Consider the following 22,075-nt stretch of genomic DNA (forward strand, 5'->3'; position numbering starts at 1 on the left):
AAGATTGATGATGGCCTCCATGCTCCTAAATCCAGTGGTCAGGTCTTCATCATCATCTTACGCTACACATTAGTAGTATTTGGCATATGTGGTTACTCCTTCCTTGAAACATTCTCTCATTTGGCTTCTTGGGTTTCTTTCTACCACACTGGTTGGCTGCTTGTTCAGGTGCTCCAGGGTTCAGTCTTCAGGCCTTGCTTTATCCATGGTCACTCCTTCAGTCAGCTCATCCCATTTATATGATGAAAATTCCCTGATTTGTATCTCCAGCTCACAGCTCTCTCCTAAGCTCTAGACTTATGTATCCAACTGACAACGTGACATTCTCACTTGGATATCTAATAAAATTCTTAATCTTAACACGTTCCAAACTGAACTTTTGATCTTCTCACTCAAAACTGGATCCAATCTTTCTCATCTCATTAACTGACAACTCAGTCTTTCTTGGCTCTCAGGCAAAAACCTTAAGTGTTACCCTTGGCTCTTCTCTTCTTTTACACCCCATACCTAGGGTGTAATTTTGATGGTCATTTCAGCATCAACATTTATCTGGAATCTTAGCGAAGCTTACTACCTCTAAAACTCTTGGTCTAGTCCAGGCTACCATCATCTTTCTGAAATAACAGCATTATTGAAATTATTGAAATAGCCTCCTACTTAGTCTCACTGCTTTAGTCCTCTAGTCCCTCCCATACATTTGTCTGTTCCTAAAATTGCAACCAGAGCATTGCTTTCAAAACAAGTCAGATCATGTGCCTATTTTTCCAATTCACACCATAAAAATCAAAATCCTTAAAATGACCAAGGCTCTGTACCAGCACTGTGCAGTGGAAAAACCATGCAAGCCACATATGTAATTTAAAATTTTCTAGCAGCAATGCTAGAAAAGTAAGGGGAAAAAAAAGGAATTTTAATGTATCTTATTTAAACCAATATATCAAAATGATATTTCAACATATAATCAGTGTAAAGAATTATTAATGAAATTATTTTGCTTTTTTTATATCAAATCTTCGAAATCTGAGGTGTATTTTACACAACTTAGGTACTGAATTTTGATTGCAAATACTTGTTTGGTATTTAGGTTTCATAAAATTTACAGTTGAAAAAGTGGATTACATACCCAAGTAGTTTTAAACACTTAAAAGTTTTCTAATAACTGAATCTAGTGTTGGTTTTTAAACTTAAATTTTAATTAAAGTTAAATTTAAATTCAGTTTCTAGCCACATTTCAAATGCTCATTAGCCATATGAGGCTGGTGGCTGTAGTTGAACAGCACAGCTTTTTACCATCTGGCCTCTCTACTTTGACCTCATCTCCTACTGCGTTCTCCTTTGCTCATTCTACTCCAGCTATGTGATTCCTGTTCTTTGATCACAGCAGACACTTCCCATTTCAGAGCCTTTGCATCTGCTGTTCTCTTTGCCTAAAAAGCTTTGCTCCCAGATAGCTACAGGACTTCATCCTTCACCTTCTTCAGGTCTTTGTTCAAATGTTACCTTCTTAGAGAAGCTTTCCCTGACCAACCTATTTAGTATCTGTACCAATAGCTTTCTCAAATTTTTACACTTCCAGGCTGCCTTTTGAAAGAAAAGAGGGCTGACAGGGAGAGGTGACCTGATCTACAAAGGAAAGCAGTGAAATAATAAGAATTGTCCCATACACACAGACAAATAAATGAATATGTTAAGGTAAAAGCACAAAGTAAAATAAGGTTGAACAAATGACTGTATCACCTCAGCTTGCTAATACCTAGGCAGCTCAGAGGATTATTTTTTTGTGTGTACATGACTGACCTTCTTATAGATTGTAAGCTTCTTAAATCAAGGCTCTGCTTTAACATTCTCTTCTACCCTCTTTGGCACCTACTACAGAACTTTAACCAAAAAGCAGTCTGAGTTCTCCAATTATGGGCCACCTGTTGATTAGCCTTTTGTGTTTTACATTTTGTGGTCACCTCTCTATCCTCCCTCCTTTTTCAGTGCCAGCTAACTTTACACTCACTGATGGGTGTTGGCTTCACATGCCCTGTGGCTGTGATTATGACCCTGATTCTTTTTCTTTCCTTGTCCATTCTTGTGCACTTACCCATTTTCCCAAACCAGCTCCTCTAAAGAAGCCTTTCCGGATTTTCCTGGTTTATTAACTCCATCCTCAGAGCTGCCTTTATGTGTATATATTTGTTTTGCATTCAAGTAGGGAATGTAAATATGTAAACATAGTTACAATAGAATATCATTAAGGGCAGAGGCAGTGCCTGAGTATTTTAAAAATATATTTAATGACTTCATCATACAGTAGGTACTCAGTGCTTGTTAAATGGAATGAAACAGGCACAAAACAGAAAAGAAAGTTGCTACTAATGGGTGAAATCTATGTTGTTTAAGATACAGGTCTCAAAACCAACTACCTTTTTAAAGAGATGTTGAGAGGCAAGAGATGTTGAAGCTGTGGGAGAGTGTGTGGAGAGGAGCAGTAAAATCAAATACTGATTCCTAAGTAACAGGGAGGATATAAGGTCTGAGTTGCTCAGAACTTACCATGTTGGAAGAGTAGGAAAGCACATGTGCTCAAATGGACTGACAAAACTATCTGTTTTTATTACAGGAATGCTGTTTTCAGTTTTACCCTGGATTTTCTCTTGGTATATTATTTCTCAGTGTATTTGTACAGTTGTTTGCATCCTTATTTAACATTTGACACTGACATCTGGGTAGCGATCATCCCTCATTTCTTTGTTACCCAAGGGATTGGGACACATAATTATTGAGTCTTTCTAACACTATGATTCTGTTATTTTGAGGAAACCAGACCCTGTTGACAGGTACTTTAATGGTGGCATGGTGGGCACAAGAATTTTCATCTGTTTTTTTTTTTTTTTTTTTTTACTGCCACTGTTTGTTCTCTATAAATGGAGTATGTACCAAATGTGGGTATTTGAGTTGCCCACGAGGATATTTTGGTAGCAAACTCATAATATAAAAATATTCTTTGATTTTTAAGTTACTGTCTTGTCAGGAAGTTAGAATTTATGTAGTTTTTCTTCAGAGTTATTTTTTTGTGATTCTGAAGATTAAGCTGGCACTGTGTTGGTGGTTAACTCTTTTCAGGGATTCAGAGTAAACTGGAAAAGTATTTTCTCCTCTCTATAATAATTTGTTGCAAATGGGTAGCAGTACATAAACATATTTTAGCAGACATCAGAAAGAAACAGCAAGGGACAAAAAAAATGCTTTTTCTCTGGTTTTTAAACTAATTTTGTTTTAAATAATATTAAGTATTTAAAGTTAAATATTAAAAAAAATCACTATTACCTCCCCAGAATAAGTATTATAAGAAATAACATAATAGAGCAAGCTTTATTATACAAATAAAAGGAGGTAAGTGATTCCCTTTACCCATTATGCCCTAACTCTCCCCTTTCTTTGTAGTCTTAGCCAGATCAGACTAAATTAACTGTCTTGGACCTGAAAAATCACTCTAATTCTTAATTATTTTTCCCTCAACAGAAAGTGTGACAACTCCTTTATTTTAGTTTTTATTTTTTACATATGTCTGCCTCCTAGCAATGCTATTACTCCTCTGTCAGTCCAAGGGTCTTCCTCTTGAACCCAAACTAACTCGGTAGACTGTTTATGAAACCCTTACCCTTTTTCCTTGCTGCGAGCCAGACTTTTTCTCCCTGTAGTGGGTACTTAACAGAAGCAACATTCCTATCTCATTCATATGTAGGTGACATCCAACAGTTAATTAAGAAACTTAGCTGCTTCTTAACACTTATGCCCAGTTCATCTGTTGGCAAAGCTTGCAGGACTCACCACAAAGGTCCTACTGTCTTGTTATGTTTTTAGTGGGAACCAGGTGTCTTCTTTCTTCCCCATCTTATTATCTTGTCACAAGCTTTTCTCAGAATTATTTAACACAATAAGTATATTATAGAAATTCTAATGCATCTACCTTAAGTTAGATTATATAGCTATTGATGTTGTAGGTGATGCTGTGAATTTGTGATTTGCATGGCTTCAGATGTCATAATTTTTCCCCCCACTTTCTAGGAAGTAACAGCTAGCAGTCGCCACTATGTTGACAGGCTATTTGACCCTGATCCCCAGAAAGTTCTACAAGGTGTCATGTAAGTAGTATGTATTTAAGAGTCTCTCAAAAGTCTTGTTTGTTTTCATGTTTGAATCTGCCAAATATTATAATTCTGAAAATGCAGACTTATAACTTTTCTTCCATTTTGGAAAGACCCCTTAACATTCATGACTTTATTGTACTGTTAAAGAATGGTCTATTGTATAGCTGTTAACTGACATGGTTAGCTTCACTTTTTGGTAGAATACTTGTTTGACATTTTAAGGAATGTTTCCTTTGTAGAGTGCTTTTGTGACTTTAATATCCAGCAAAGCAAGAGCATAAAATTGATGATGTTTTATAATTGGAAAGGAGTGGGTGGATAGGTCAGAGGATTTTTGTTGTTTTGATTTTGGTTAACTCATTGACTGTCTCTCAGGCTTGGATATCTTAGTGATGTTTTACATATCAGGATTTAGAAAGCAGTCATTAGAAAATTTAAATAAACTCTCGATGACCTAAATGTCCTTCTTTTCTGCAAAATTCTCTGTTTAATGAGAGGAAACATTTTTAAGCAACATATCTGAGGTGATTATGCTTTAAAAAAATTAAATGGAACAAGTGTGATAAGATTGCAACTGCTTGAAAGATGAATTCTCCAAACAGCAGATGATCACACTCTTAACACATTAGTTCTAAGGAACAAGGTCTAGCCTGAGACTCCTCATAGGATTGGGGACCACATGGTGTTCACAGGCCTGAACTCCGTCCAGGGAAAGGAGGACACAATAAAAGGTCAGGATGGAATACATTTGGGATAGCAGTGAAGGCACAAATAGTCCCTTTCTTCTTCTCTTACTCTGCTAGTGTTATCAGCCAAATAGTGCTTTCAGTTTAACTCTTGCTTAACCATGACAAGGCTAGGATGCTTTGTTTTTAGAAGTTTCTACTGACTGCAATTCTCATCCAAACCCCATTCTCCCTTCTCTCATTCCCCACCCCCAAGGCATTGTAAAAGGGTTTTCTTGGGGATGTGCATTTGTAAACTGAGGCAAGATAAAAAGTAAGGGCTGCTTGACTATTTAAATTTAGCTAGAAGAGAAGGTGAAGAGCTGAATGGAGACTTGCCTGGGATACTTGACACCTTATTTTCACATCTTCTCAGTCTACGGAAATGAGAGATGATATTCCTTGTTTTCTCATTATACTAAATAACTTTGTTTTTGTCCCTGTAACTAGGAAACTTTATAATCATTAGCCCCTTTTAGACTAGTTTGATTATTACTATAAATGTGGTATTAAATCATCTGTTAAATCAGTTTGGGTTGTACCTACATACAGTTAGTTGAGGGGGTTAGCTTTGTATATTGATAATCCTAGAAATTACTAGGCAATTTAATCTAATCACCAGATTAAGAATCACTTAAGACTCCTCATTAAATAGTTTAGTTGAAAATGTCAGACTCATTAAGTGTTCAGTGAATGATAGTAGAAGGTGATGTTATTTATTATCCCTGCTGCTATGGTTATTTAGACAAAAAGCTAAATTTATCAATCAAGGATTCTACATAAAAGACATATCTTGAGGTGTAGCCGATATGCGTAGCTAATTCTAGTGTTACGTCTCACTTTAAAATTTTTTTTTATTTACCATAACACTGTAGCTTCTTGAAAGTTGATAAAACATCAAATAAAGCATTTAAAAAATTGGAAAGAGCATATTATAACAAGAAGCTAAGGTGTAGTTTGATAGCTTAGTGCCTCGTAAAAAATTGTTAAGTCTCAGACACTTAGCTGTCAGCTAAGACAGGTAAGAATGGTTTTTGTGAAGGAGTGGTAGAGTGGAAAGAGTGTATGATGTTGCATTTGGACAACAGTAGGTTGAATTCCTGGTGCTGACATTTCATGGTGGAGCCCTTTCCCAGCTGTTTGCTTAGGCAAGTTACTTAACTCCCTTGAGTCTCAACTTCATCATTTGTAAAGTGAGAGTAATACTGCTCATCTTGTCAAGTTGTTGGAAGGATTAAGTCAGAAGTACCAAATTCAGTACCTGGTATGTGGTAGATACTCTCAATTTGGCACTTTAGTAGTTAGTTATAATTGGCCCTAATTTAAAACAACTTCAAAAATAAGATGTGATTCTCTTCAAGGATGAGAAAGGAAAACTCAAATAAAAAATATCAGATAAATAAAACAATTCAAACTGAAGGAGAAGAGGGAGAGGGGCTAGAATTCTTGATTTAGACAAGAGAATGTGAATGATAACACATTCCAGCCAATGTGATTGCTACTTATAATACTAAAATCTGTTTATAGTTTGAAAGGGACAGATCATCCAGAATCATTTCACTTTATATCAGATATATAGCGATATGTGTAGTGTGATTTGGTAAAACTTTCTTTTCCCCAGAGAGAAATATTTATTTTGTCTGACTTAATTCTTTCCTGAACTTTGGAACTGTCTGAAAATTAATTATACATAGTCAAGAGAATAAGTTAATTATATTTTTTAACATTTTTAAGTAACCTTGTCTCATGCTGGAATCATACGTTATTGATAGAGGACAGGGGGAACCGAAATGAGGTTTATGAAAAGAGTTGACCAATTCTTTTTTTTTTTTTTTTATATGCCTTACACAGCCACTGTTGAGTCAACCAGAGACCATTACTAGACTAAGATAAGTAAGTAGAAGGGAGATGTAAACAACCAAAGGCGGCCTACTAATTTTAGAGAAGGAAAAGACAGAGGCTGAATTAATAGTCCCACATCCAAAATATCTACTTGAAAAGATATAAAAGAATTGACAGTTAGCTTTAGCTATTAGACAACCAGAGTTTTCTCATTTTATTGCCTATGTTAAGCTTGATTTTTCTCAATAAAGATTGTGAACATATAAAACAAAATAGCAGGAAATACAAAATTGAAGAAATATAAGATAAACAATGAGTTTTCATCATGATCTATAACTAATCTACTCAGCTGAGTTACAGCCATAGCTCTACCCATAAAAGAAGAGAACTTCTCTGTAGATAACATCGTAAAGGACAATTTTACTTAGTGAATATGCCCTTGTTGAAAAATACTATTAAGCATAAGAACTGCTTGATTTCAGTTGTTGAAGAATGAGGATTTATCTAGAGATAGATTTTTTTTTTGTTAGTAGTACAATATTTAGCATAAATTTAAATGTTTCTATTGTATCAAAGATTTGAACACAGAATCAGGTACCGAAAGAGCAAAGTTTTAAATGCATAACTGAATAGATCATTAGATATAAAGTAAGATATGGAGCTACAACAGAGAGTAGGTATATGTGATCAACTGTATTACATTGTAAATTCTGAGCTTCCTCTAGTGTAGAAATCCGCGTATCATTTAAGAGAAAACAATTAGGATTTTTTTTGGTGAAGTTACTGTGGTATTAGCTCAACCGTGTTAAATGTCATAGTTGAAGAAAAATAACTTCAGATGTTTTTGTAAGTCGTGAGTCAAAGCTGTTTAAACACTGTGGTTTTTTAAAACACATCTAAATTAGAGCACCTGATCTGATTTTTACATAAGTGATTCTCCATGAGAAGATCAGCAGACATCCCTATGTGGCCCTGCATTGATACTCTCTGTGTTGAAAGGCATAAGATGATATGAGCCAATATGGCTGGCTTTGTAGTTTGTAAGTCAAATAGAAACATAACTAGACAGGCTCTCTCTGGTAAACTCAGGCAGGCAGTTTGGATACTATAGAATTGTTGCGTGATTTTCACCAAGTATCCATTTCTAAAAAGTGTCTTCTGAAGTATTTTAATGTACTAATGAGAAATAGTTTGTTTTTGTAATGATTACTCAATTTTCCAAGAAATAATGTACATCATTTTCAGTAGGTTATAGACAGGTTCCATTTTCTCACATGAGCTAAAGATATGTGCTCCCATAAAATGAAGCCTTTTGTTCTGAAGACATTTTAAATTAAAGGATAAGTTTTAGGATAATTCAAATGAAATATCTGAATAAAGAAATAAGAAATAAATATATATTTGTGTGTGTTTATGTATGTATGTGTTGTACGTATGTATTTATGTATATATATTTATCCCCTTAAAACTTTTAATCAGTTACTTTTAAAATGTTATAGGTAAACATAAACAAAGATGACTTTAATACCAAATGAAATAAAGCGATTCCGAATCTTTAAAACTATGCATTCTGAGACAGCTCAGTCAGGGAATCATTTAAAGGCTGGCAAGATTCTCTAGAAATTATTAAATCAAATTGATGTAGTTTGTACATGTAGATAGGTAAGCTGTTTGTATATGTGGGATTAACTTTAATACCAAGAATAGCTGTATATTGGTTTATAAATATGTATATATCTTTTCATATTTCTAAACCACTTAGCTGTGTGCTGCCATATTATTCCACAATGCTCTAACATGTTTTTGATGTTCTTTGGAATGATTACATATATAAAAAATATTTATTAATATGCCATAAAACAGTTTGGCGTTTATTATTAATGCAGTTATTAAATTTCACTCTATTATTGAGAATGTCAGGTGATTTATAATCATATATTGATAAAGAGTTAAATACAATAACTTAATTTCTGAGCAGGTATTTATATAAATTGGAACTGTATCTGACACTACATACATTCCAAAAATCTATACTATAGGTAATTTGTTTATAAAATTGAACTAAATTACTGCCAATTCTCAGTTCTGTTCAATTTATTCCTATAGTAAGTGCACTATAAATGGCTAAGTTGACTTGAAATGAAATTCATTGTATATTTCTCAAGCACCTCCTAAATCAAAAACTAATGATAAAAATAACTTTAGTTCGAATAATAAATCATTATTATTTAATTCTTTTAAAATTGGCAATTCACACATGGCAGTGGTAACTTTAATTGGACTATGACTATATCTCATTCCCTAACCATGCTGGATAATAGAAAACTTATTGTACTTAAGTGCTTGGATATTACTTTTTCCAAAAAGAACATCATAATAATTACAGGGACAGAACAGTCAGTATGTTTGTTATTTTCTAAGTCCAAATAATTGTAAGTTGCTTACCATGTTGCCTTATACTAGCTATCTACAAATAATGTATTTTCTCTTTATTTTATGGATGTCTTATGAGCAGTGAGTTTTTATAAATAGGTCACACTTTATACTCAGATTATAGCTTTCAGCATCCAGTATATTTTTTGGCTACTTCATACTTATTAGACCAAGAATGAATGTACAGTATTCCAAAGAAGAGCTTCTTCGGGTAAGCGAAAATACAGTTTCAAAGTGAAAATGACACAAATGGATCTTTAGCTTCAGACTCCCACCTTCAATAATTTTAAAGATAATTTTCTGTTTCTAGATAATATTATGTTTTCAGTTAAAACTTAAGCTCTTCTGACTGTTTAGAAATATGTATGTTTGTACCTGATTGAAACTTCATACACTCTAGCAGGTCTAGATTCTAATTATTTTTTTTACTTTTCCTACTTTTTTTAATGGCCTTGTGCAATGTTTACTTTCTCTCTTGATTTTGATCACCATCAGAATACCCTTAGTTTAGACATATGATGTAATAGGTACTGTGTATGTTGTTTTAATATTTGAGCCCTTTTACTTTACCACGCTAAAAATTAATCTCTTTCAGAGCAAAGAAAGGAAGAAGAAAGATTAGCTTCCATGTAAAATAAGGTGCCACTTGAGTTCATTTATTAGTGGGCAAATTTAAGATGCTAGTTATATTTTAGCTGAAACTGTTTTCTGACAAATACAAGTTTATAACATTTTAATATTGGCTCCTCTTTTCCCACTCTTAAACAGTGGGATAACCCCAAGGCTTACTTTTTAGCTTTTCTATCTGGATATTCTCATCTCACTCATAGATAGTTAATTGTGTCCAAAATGAAGATAGATCCTTATCTTGCTAAGGCATTTATTCTCCAAGCTGCCTAGTATTCTTTACATCCCGGTACCCAGATTTGAAGTAGTCACTTAAGATATGTCATATATTACATTTCCTGTATCTATCAAATCACTTCGTTAGCTGCTTCTTGAAAATGTTCTTTGTATTAACGGTTCTTATGGTTGCCACTCAAATCAGTTGCACAGAACCAGATACCTGGATAGATTGATTAATTCCTTCAACAAACATTTCGTTGAGTGCCTAGTAGGTACTAGGCATTAAGTTAGTATGGGAGTATATAAGGATGAATAATGTAGTCACTGCTCTGGAGGATCCAAAAATCTAAAAGAGGAGACAGATAACGAAAGAGATAGTTTTATTAGTGGATGCTGTGACAATGATAAGTTCAGGGAATCTGGGGACCACAAGGAAGGGCATTAGCCATTTAGTTGCTTCTCTTAATTTTAGTATTATCTGCATTCCAATCCATTCCACATTCAGCTTATCGTCCTCAGTTATTGTTTCCTTCATGTCCGTTTTTTAATCAAAAACATGATTGCTCCTTAATCCATCTCCCTTTAGTTTGTTTTCCCTGTCACTTGTCTAACTTTATGTTCCATGCCCTCTTAAAGGGAACATTCTTTCCAATCCAGGCTCCTGGTACTGCCCCAGAAACATGTCATTTTCATTTCCAATGTGGTCTTCTATGAATGGCTTTTCTTTTTGCCCTCCCCATCTACTTACCCAAATCTTGGCCATTTTCTAAGGTTCATCTTAGTTCCTACTATTGCCTCAAAACCTGTTAAGCTTGTATTTTATCATCTACTTTTCTAAGCTCTGTAAGCACTCATTTTATAGCCTAGCCTTACATTGTTGGTGTTATTTTTGTCTCCCCAAGGAGATCGTAAACTCTTCAGATCAGGCATCCCATTTTGTGATGCTTTTGTATCCTTCATAGAGCCTAGCACATGCTGAGCTCAAAACTAATGGTTGAATTTCAGTATATAAGTAAGGCATTCCCCCCCACCCCCCAAACATTAAGAATTGGTAGATATGAGATTATATTCCTTTGATCTAGGAAAAAGACATCTTTGACTGAAAGTTAGAGATACTTTTACTTTGTATAAAAATGTAAAATTGAAACACGGAATGAAAAAGGGAAACATTTCCTGAATTCTTTTGTCTTTTTATCAGATGGTTACAAATGCCTGATATGCCAGAAGTAATGGAAAAAATACTTGACATAGTTGAGACTGGCTTTGTCATTTAATGTGAAGCTCTGAGAAAAGCCCCAAACTTCAGTCTTAGCTTCCTCAACTGTAAAATGGAGTTAATCTTACTCAAGGCTGTGATAAAGATTAAATAAAATAATGGATATGGACTGCTTTGTAAACTTCAAAGCAGGATATAAATCTTGCATAGTTTTGTTGTGCTCCTATTTTGGATGATAGTTGTGAGTTTGCATTTTACAAAAATATGGATTTCTTATATGGTACATTTTGTAACCTATTGATGGTAATTTCTCTGATATTTCCAGGTCAGACTGGTTTTCTTATCTCACAAGAGGAGACAGAATTCTATCCTAACAAAGTAATGAGTGTATTATGATAGAGGGCATATAGGAGGGACAACTAACCCAGACCTGGGAGTTGTCAGGGCATGCTTCTTGGAGGAAGTGACATTGACATCTAAGTTCAGACTTGAAAGATGAGTAGTTAGCCTGAGAAAGGTATGAGGGAGGGGATAAGGAGATAGAGAATAGCTATACTCTGGGAACTCAAAAAAGCTTCATCTGCTGGCTCTGAAATGGAATCCTACCCTGTACTTAGCTCTGCTAACGATGAGTATATGTGATGATTATCATCTCTTTTGGTTCTAACTATTTCATAGAAATGATCTTATAGAATGCCTTTATAGTAACTGAATAGAATTTATTTATTGAATATTAACATCTCTTCTTCCTTATCTAGCACAGATATATTGTCCTTATTAGAGTCAGAGCAAGAGTTTTTTTTTTTTTCAGACATTGGTGCATTTTATTAATCGTGTTCTCTTTAGGCTGGATTTACTCTATAACTACCAGCTGCCTCTTTCATGTCCTTTTTGCAAACTATTAAGAGAACTGGACAATTGGTCTTAGAAGGGTTTTTGTTTTCTTTTGTCTATAAAAACATTCACTCTGGCATGGTTTCAGATATTTGAAATGTGTTTATACGGTAATGTGGCGATACCCCATTTCTGCTTAGTTTAGGAAGAATGGGGAGAAATCTGGACAGAACATTATAGTTGGGAGTTCCGGAACAGAGAGAGCATCCAGAATGGCACCTGGCATAAAATAGACTCTCAATAGATAGCTGCTGAACATAAATGTATTGCATTAGTGTAGGCAGAACACATCAGGAGAAGGGAAGAAGCTGAGAGTACGCGACAAACTCTAGATTAGGATCTGTAAGCTGATGATTGCGAAACAAGTCTCTAAGAAAACCACAGGCATCCGTAAGGAGGTAGGAGCCTAGATGTATAGTCTCTCACTAACTGTGCTTTGCTAAATGAGGCTTTGATATCACCACATTTTATAATCTTGTATCAGAACTTGGTAAAAACCTTAGTAAGCTTCATTCAGTTTGGTGCCATAAACAAAAAATTACTCCTACTTATCCCCTGTGAACCATATGGAAAGGCTGAAGGATAGTTTACAGAGAGAGAGTTCAGGCCCTGAAAAATAAACCCACCCTCAGGCACTGAGCTAACGGAAGAAGACTAAGCAGGCACAGTGTTTGGCTCAAGACTTAGGAAAATGCTATTCAAAACCTTATGGGGAGAATCAGCTTTCAACATATCCCTATGCTATAGCAGTGTTTTTCTGCAACAATCTAAGAAGGTAATTGAGAAGGATTTTTAGTGCCAGCGATATAGGTTAGTATTGGAAATACATGCTGACTATTAGCATTTAGTTGTTGATTTTTTTAAAGTAACTCTCGTTTTCTACTGTATTTTTCTACAAGATCATCATTTGCCAACTGTAGAACTTTTTCAGGGTTGTAACTTTTAAGGATGGCAAAAAGTTTGTATATATTGTAGAGCTTTGCCTCCTAAAAGAAGGGAAGTCAAAAGAGATGCTGGATGACTATTTAGCGGACCTTTCTTGGAGATATGAAAGAAATGGGTGAGCCAAGAACTTTGAGGCTGTATTGTAGTGGTCTTAACGCTCTCAGACCTGACTTCCCCTTATAAATATTTTGTAACACCCCCTGTACTGTGCTGAAATTAAATCCATAATAATATAACCTACTCATGTACATAACTCCAAAAATGCCTTCCCTGCATATAATATAAAGGAAAAAAATTTTAAAGATGTTTAAAAAAGATAATTTATAATGTTTCAATATGTAAATGCATAGGTATGACTATGTTAGAGAACTTAATGAAGTAGTGTGAATGCAAGAGCTGCAAATGTGGACTAATATAGGTATATATGGTAATGATGACTCAAATACAGTGCCACTGTGCTAGTGATCTGATTTTCTCAAATGAAATAACTTTAAACAAAAAGTATAATCTCCCTTTTATTTACAGGGCAGGTACAATACTGAAAAAGAAGGTTTTTAAAAAATTTCAAAGTATGCTTTCTGTCTTTTTATAAAAACTATGGTCAGAAATTTCCAGATACCTTCATAAACATCTAAAAAGCCCCTAGGGGGCTGTAACGCCCTCTTCTCCAGTTAGAGAACCACTGCTGTATAGAATCACATAGTGTTCCAGTGTTCTATATTAAGATAGCATTACGGACCAATTGGGGTATTTTTTATTAAACATTTTATTAATAGTACTAGGTTTATATTGAGCTATTTATTTTTTCTCTACCATTATTTTGGGATCAACCACGTGTTTGTGAACCAATTGGTCATTGATAGAGTACTCTTATGGTGGAATAAAATTTTATTCCTGGTGAAGATCTGAATGTAGCTAGAATCAAAAATACTGGTGAATATGTGAGAAAGATAAAAGATTTTTTTCTTATTTTTGAATCTCCTTAAAAGATAATTGACTCCTAAAGCAAAAATAGTAACAATATGTTATGTTGTTTCTAATTTAAAAATAAAATATGTGACAGTAGCAGCATAGAGAATGGATGAGGAAATGGAAGTATATACTTGCAAGGCTCTTAGAATACACATGACATGGATTGACCGAGATGTTAAAAGATGCACGTGTAGATTGTAAAGCAGCCACTAAAAAAAGAACAGATCAGAACCCAAAGAGGTACAGCTAATAAGACAATAAGGAGGTAAAATGGAATTATAAAAATTATTCAGTCCAAAAGATGTCAGAAAAAGACTGAACAAAGTCATTCTCTCGGAAACAAGGTCAGATGCTTTCTGTGGGCCGGTTGCTTTTACTCTCCACTCTCAGATCTGTGAGTGAGCAGGTGGTCTATATTTCTTTATATTTTAAGGTTTGGTGACCTGTTTTTGAAGAACTCAAATTTTTTTTTTTTTTTTTGTATTGGGGGTCTTTTGCCAGTACTCAAGATTTCTCCCACTTCCCCTACTCCATTACTCTACTATTTTATGGCCCCCAGGTTCACTCAGCACCTGTCTCTATCCTTTCTCTTTGGCAGTCCGGTGTTAAAGGGTCACTGACTTCTATACTTGCCAGTCCAAGGTGTTGCATAATAAAGATAAAGTAGAATGAATTGCTCTTTGATTTTTCTGTGACATCTCAACATACCTTACCCTTTTCTCTTCCCCTGAATTCAGAGACATGAAAAATGCTGTAATTGGAAACAACAAGCAGAAGGCCAACCTCATTGTTTTAGGAGCTGTTCCAAGGTACGTTTGCTGCCATCGACACCTTTTTCTGCTATTTGTACTAAGTTTCCAATGTATTTCTCATTCTCAACCATAAGATCAATTTTTTTTTCTGTATTGTCTTATTCTATTTTTAAAAACTTAATTAAAAAAAAATGGCTGTGAATTATATGAAGCATCCATTAAAAAATAATAATAAAGTACCAGAGAATGGAAAATGAAGTGAATATATGAATACTTTTTGGAAATTCAAGAAGATCATTGACCCTACAATAAAAGGATATGTCAGGTAGATAGGCAATGTTATACATCAGCCTGCTTCTTTCTTCCCTATCTCCTTGGAACCTTGGCAGTTTTTGTATGATTAGATAATAATTTCTTAGGATTCTTAAAACTTTTTTTGAATTAAAAACAAAAAAAAGACCTGCTTTGTTTTTAATTTTTTCTTTTTAAGTAATTTTTAGAATTTGCGGTTTTTTAAGTTAACATAGAAAGTTTGATTTCTTCTGATGACCTAATAAGCTTCCTTTGGCAGACAGTGACATTTGTATGACTTCCTATTTGCCTTTGCTACTCAGATCTAAGTTTTATGTGCAGTTGTTATAAGTTTTGCGTTCAGAATTTTAAAATGCTTTGATTTTTTTCTTTTCTCTTTTTTTTTTCTGTATTTTAATATGGGATTAATTCTGTATTTTAGTATGGGATTAATGGTTATGCTGTTTTTATCATAACCAACTTCAAATACATACTTGGTAACTATAAAGCACTCAATAGCCTTCCTTAGGGGAGTAGTGTTCATATTTATGTATATAATAAATATGCTTTAGGGAGCATGATGATTCTACCTTAGAACATAAGAGAGACAGTCATAAGTGGTAGATGATTAGAATTTGGGGAGTAGTTGTTTGGTGGGCTGGGCTAGAGTGGATGTGGGAGGATCCCCTCATTCCCCAAATGGGAGAATTGGAGGAAGAAGAGAGCTTCCTTGCTTGAAGAGCTGAACCAAGGATTCTGAATATTCCCTCTAGGCTAGACCTTTGTGATTTCTGAACCATAGCTCTGGATAGTCAAGGTCCATTTCTAGTCTGAATTTAAGATCTGGCAGCACTTGGCATTGCGAGTCTTCATATCCTGAAGTGGCAGGTAACATGGACTGTGGTGTTGCTGTTTCTACAAAGACTACTTCTGGACAACTTTCAGATTTATAGTTCCGATAAACTGAGATTTTATGATAGTCCTTTTGCTTAGAATAAAAAATGATCATTTCCTAGCCCCCTATAAGCTCACCAACTGTATTTTTAGTATGTGCGATGTATCAGTAGCCTTTTTCTGTCCCATTACTTTTAGCTAATTTACTTTTATTTAAGTTTTTAGTCTCTTCTGTTTATCAAGTTCCTTCTTTTTAGATTGTTGTACTTGCTTCAGCAAGAAACCTCAAGCACAGAGCTGAAAACCGAATGTGCAGTGGTATTGGGAAGTCTTGCTATGGGTACTGAAAACAATGTCAAGTCTCTACTAGATTGCCACATTATCCCTGCCTTACTGCAAGGTATGTGGAGAAGTCATTTTTGTACAAGTAAAAATTAGAATCAGTTTGCAACGTTTTAAGTAAGGGTTGAAAGAGTGAGTTTCAAATCTATTTTACTAGGACTACTGTCCCCAGACCTGAAGTTCATTGAAGCTTGCCTCAGATGCCTGCGCACCATCTTCACCAGTCCTGTCACTCCAGAAGAGTTACTGTACACAGTGAGTTTTAGTTGTTTTTGAACCACCAGTTACATTTCACTAATAGCATGCTTCTAATTAGCATCTCAAAACTCATCATAACGGTGTTAGTTATAGAAAAATCTCAAGAAGTACTTGAGTTCTTGCTAATTTGTAAAGAAGTAAAAGATAGTCCCAGACTTTGAGGAATTTTTAAGCTTTTTTTTAAAAGGCCCATTTCGATCTCCTGATACATACAAATTAAAGCAGTATATTTAATTCTAAATGAGTGATAAGGAGTTCTACTCGCTCTAGGTTAAATCCAGCAGAGAAGGCTATATAGAGAAGCTAGAATTTGACATTGGTCTTGAATAATAGATAAGATTTTGAGAGTAAAGGAGCCAGTGTAGGAAAGATCTATGTAAGAGAATATACAATACAGTAGACAGAATAGTCTAATGCGGAAAGGGCATCAGTGTTAGTTTTGACTGGAGAGGTGAAGCAGAATCAGCTTGCAAGAGGCTTACTTGCCAGGCTAGAATCAGAATACATGGGAGAGAATCCAAAGATCTTTGGAGTCATTCAGTAGTTTTTAAAAACCTCAGGGATAATTAGGGGGTGTTTTTATCTGTTGATTACACGGGACTTTCTTAATGAAAATTGTCCAGGCCAATATTTTTCGAACATGCTTATCCATAATCCATGGTGAGAAATATATATTCCATTGTCACACTGTGTATATGTGTGAATTTGTGTGTGTGTGTGTGTGTGTGTGAGAGAGAGAGAGAGAGAGAGAATATCCTGAGGCAGTCTTCACAAAACAATTCCATAAATGTGATGCTCTCTGTTTCCTATTCTGTGCTTTTTCATTTTTAAAAAAAAAATGCTGGTTGTTATTCTCTGAGCTAACACAAAGAATTAGAATATCAGATCAGACACATATGAATCAGAGATCTTATCTAGAATCACACTTTACAAATATTTCAAGAATAAAAGCAATCAAGAGGCATAGGCAAAGCTAGCAAGAAGAGGGGACATGTCCTATGGCTCTATAATCTGTCCTCTACACATCAGACACATCCTCCTCTGGCCTGTAATGATACATAAGGTCTGTAAGGGAAGTTTGTGGGTCACCTCGCACAGCAAGGAGGCTGTAAATTATGAAGCATCTTAATTTTATACCTCAGGGATATGTGTGACATTCTTCAGGGAGCCATGTCTCATAAATCCGGAAATTGTTTACTACAGTGGATCTCAAACTTGAGCATGCACTAGAATTACTTAGCAGGCTTATTAAACACAGATTGCTGGACCCTACCTACAGAGTGTCTGATTCACTGAGTCTGAGGCGGGACCTGATAATTTGCATTTCTAACAAGTTCCCAGTTGGTCCGTGGACTACTCTGAGAACACTAGTTTACTATAAGCAGCCCTAAATTGCGAGCATCCACCTCAAAGCATTCTGCAGGACTCTCTTCCTATATCAGTCTGTTTTCCTAACATCCTGTTGTCCAACCACCTATCTTCTTTATCCTGGAAGTTTCTCCCTAACCACCAGACCAGTAATAGAGGGAGAAATTGATCCTGGCCAGCTGTTTAAACTCCTTCCTCCTCACTCTCTAAACTGATTTCATAACATGCTAATGAATCATGGTGCATAATTTGGAAAACTCTGGTATACGCCAACTTAACTTTTTTACATTAGAAAAATTAAGTCCCAGGGACATTGAAATACTTCCACAGTAAGAAATGTAAATTTTGAAACATCTCAACTTTATGCCTCAGAGACAGTGGAAAATCCATGGAAATTGTTGGATGGGATAATGACAGAGAGCAATGTTTCAGTGTAATTAACTGACATCTGTGAGTTGGATTATTTAGAGGCCAGATGCCACAGCAACTCAGGCACTAAACTCAAGACAGCAGTCAATCTGAAGGAGGGCATGATGTCTCATTTGAAATCCTATGTATCCAATGGGTGAATTGGGGCAAATTGTGTAACTGTTAAAGAATAGTTTGCTCAACTGTAAACTGCAGATATATAACACAATTGGAAGAAAGGGGGTGCAGATGTGAAGAAGCGGGATGGGAATACTGAGGGATGAGAGAGAAGTGGAAGAAAGGAAGGAGATGGAAGTGGTTTTAAGAACCTAATAGAGGCTTTTTAAAGTCTTCCTTTTGATTGCTTATTCTATCTTAGCTGCTGCCCACTTCCCTGTCTTCTTCCAGTGGAACCATTGTGTGCCCCCCGCTTCCCAGTAAAATAGATGGGTACTGGACAGTCTCATCTCTCTTCCTTTGCTTTCTATGTGTTTTAGTACCTGACTTTTTTTTTTGAGGTTCCATTTTTTTTTTCATTTTGTTTTTAAACTACTTTTAATAACATAGTGGGTTACTTAAACTACTTTTGACAACATAGAGGGTTATACTAACAAGCAAGAGAAAAAGCTTCTACTTGTAGGGAATCAACAGCCTTCTGTTTTGTTACTTAGCTTTTATATATCTTGGGCATTCTTTTCATTCTGAGGGAAACCCCAAATCTTATTCATCCCAACAGTGATATTCTTTTTTCTTCCTGCCCTCTGTTTTCTTTAGTCAAAGTGTGGTCTGTGGACCAAGCAACATTGGCCTCACTTGGGAGCTAGTAAGAATGCAGAATCTTAGGTCCTACTCCAAACTTATGGAGTCAGAATCTGCACATAAAGAATATTCCCTGGGAATTTGCATGCACATCATACTTGAGAAGCATAACTCTGAGGCTCATGTCAGCATTGACTAGGATTCTTGAGCTAAGTCTCCTTTTCATCTGTGGTTCAGGTCAAATCTCTTTCACCTTTTAATCCTTTTGCACTCCGAAAAAAAAGGAGATTCCTGGGGAGCCCTGCAGCAGGTTGGGTAGATTCTTTTCCCTCTTCCTGTACCATCATGTATGTTGCTAATTGTCAGCAATAGGTAGAGAGTATGCTATGAGAAGTGGCTCTTGTGAAGATTGAAATTTACTAACTATAGTCATTATGAGTGATTGTTACTGGTTACTGACACCATAACATTTCAGAGATAAAAATTGCCAAGTTTTATTTTTACACAATGATTCCTCCTTATGAACTATTTATTATTATATACCTTACTAGTTACCTCACATTTGGGTTTCAGAACAGATTTCCATCAAGTCTTACTGAAGTGATTTTGTTTTATTGTGGGAAGATAGGCTCATTATGGGAAAGAAATTGAGAATTTTCTGTTCTTATATTTTATTTTTGAATATTAAAGCTGTTCTCTTTGTCCTTTGCCCAGGCAGTTTTGATGGCTGTGTTGCTTTTGTTTTCCTGTGTTCCTTAAGCAGATTTGATTTACTGTCATTAAGATAAAAGGCTTGCATAATTACCTGCTCATGGATATAGTTTGTTAGATGTACCCACAGTGCCTGAGTTCCTTGTTGCTGTGCTCTCCTTCCCCTCAACTCCAGGATGCCACGGTGATACCACACCTCATGGCGCTGCTTAGCAGGTCCCGCTACACCCAGGAGTACATCTGTCAGATCTTCTCACACTGCTGTAAAGTAAGAATCAGAATAAATATTCTCTGTAATGTAAAATCTTATATGCCCTCAGGTGATGTGCCTTTGTGTATCCTCCCAGATGTAATCTATATATATAAGCAGACTTATTTATATGTCACCCTCCCCCCTTTTTTGATACAAATGATAGTATATCATATATACTTTATGCACCTTGCATTTTTCACTTAACATGTTTTGTTTTAAAGGCTGTTCCCTATCAGTACATAAGGAGCACCTTCTTTTTTTTTAAAACAGCCATATTGTATTTTACTGTATAGATGTACAGTAATTTATTTAACCAGTCCTCTATTGTTAGACATGTAGCTTGTTTCCAGTCTTATTACAAAACAGTCTTGCAACAAGTACCTTGTATGTAAGATATAAGAAACAGAATTGTTGAATCAATGAGTGTGTGCATTTGTAATTTTACCACAGATTGTCTTGTCTAGAGGTTGTACCATATTATAATCTTACTAGTAGTGTATGATCAGTACTATTTCCCCACACCGTCAGTTTCCACATTGTTGGAAATTGTTTTAAGTAATCTCAGACAAGGAGAAATTTCTGTTATTAAAAGGACCTGAACGTAAACTGAGGAGTGCTATAAAGTGCCACTTATTTTGCTTCGTAGTTTACCTATTGAGTACTTTTTTGATTATTTTAGATCTTTTTGAATTTTTTTTCAGGAGAGCATTACTCACCTACTTATAATACAAATACAAAGTGAGGAGCTGGGGAGGTATAGAAAAGAAGGGAAAGAAAAGTAAGCACCCACATACTAAACTAGGTAGATACAGACCTATGCTATTTTAGAACAGTTTTCAAAAAAAAAAAAGAAAATTAAATTATTTGGTTCCAGAAAAATTATCTATTAATTATAATTTAAATGTTTAAACCCCTTCCCAAATCCTAGCTGATTATCACAGCCTATTCAGTTCCATTTAAGACATTTAGAATTTAAGATTTTTGATAAAAATCTTTGAAGTTTATCTTCCCAGATTGCTCTGACAGTGTGTAAGCTAACTCACAGAACCAGGGATTTCAAACAATCCTTAATCTTTTGAGGTGGGCAAAGAAAAGCTTCGAGAAAACAATTTTGTTGCAATTCATTTGTTAAAAATGAGCTGAACTAACAGGGTATAGAATCTTCCAAAAAGAAAAGATGTTTTATAGCCAGCCCTGGCAGGTAGAAAAAGGTACTCCAGAACTCTCTCCCTCATTAAAGATCTTTACCTGAGTGCTTGAGAACACAGCATCTACCAGTTATAACTACAGTAATCCCAAAAGGCACCAAAAATTGAACCTGGCTGTTTAAAATTACTACATGTCAAATTATGTTAAATTATGAGAAGTTTTAATAATCTCATTCCTGAAGTTACCCAAATTGCTTTTAGAATTTTTCATTAGAAACTTCTCAACACTTTTAGGCTTCCTCAGTTGATAGGCTTGCTCATCTGAAACTTCTCAACGTTGTTTTAGTTGAAATCATAGATAAAGGAATACTATTAAATCACTCTTTCCCTGAAGAGAACTTAGGTTGAGCAAGAATTTACAGGCACCCTCATGCCACGAACAGAACTGACGATGTTACTAGAGAAAATCTTCTTAACTCAGTTTTCTTTTAGCCTGATAATTAGCATTTGCTACTGTAATTAGATGATCAAATCTAAGTTTTCTGAGATACAACTAGACCTCAGGAAACATAATATTTATAAACCCAGTGACAGCAGAAGTAACCTAAAATACAATACTAATTTCTCTACTGATATACTAAAAATGTGTTTTTGAAAACAACTTATCTGATGATCTCTGTATTATTAATTATGAAAACCTTTTATTTTCATAAAAAAATTTTCAGTTTACATATATGCCCAAAATAAGATTCATAATAGAATTTTAAGATTCATTCACAAGTTTGTATACACTAGTATCAATATTAAATAAATTTCCATACTTTGGGGAGAGGAGACAGAAGGAGGAGAGATTACTATTACTAAAGCATTATGTTATAA

General features: G+C 35.0%; 1 protein-coding gene across 3 annotated transcripts in view; it reads left to right on the forward strand.

The window, feature by feature from the left end:
* Positions 1-22,075, forward strand: part of ARMC8 (armadillo repeat containing 8) — a 96,981-nt gene that overhangs the window by 14,962 nt on the left and 59,944 nt on the right. For 2 of the 3 annotated variants that reach the window (XM_023538378.1, XM_011373216.2), the window contains exons 2-6: positions 4,057-4,133; positions 14,750-14,821; positions 16,207-16,349; positions 16,449-16,546; positions 19,971-20,063. In XM_023538378.1, coding sequence (XP_023394146.1) covers positions 4,057-4,133; positions 14,750-14,821; positions 16,207-16,349; positions 16,449-16,546; positions 19,971-20,063 — 483 coding nt within the window. The remainder of the gene's footprint in view (positions 1-4,056; positions 4,134-14,749; positions 14,822-16,206; positions 16,350-16,448; positions 16,547-19,970; positions 20,064-22,075) is intronic. The other variant, XM_011373217.2, reaches the window with a different exon arrangement.

This window comes from Pteropus vampyrus, unplaced genomic scaffold (assembly GCF_000151845.1).
Source record: "Pteropus vampyrus isolate Shadow unplaced genomic scaffold, Pvam_2.0 Scaffold220, whole genome shotgun sequence".
Taxonomy (NCBI): domain Eukaryota; kingdom Metazoa; phylum Chordata; class Mammalia; order Chiroptera; family Pteropodidae; genus Pteropus; species Pteropus vampyrus.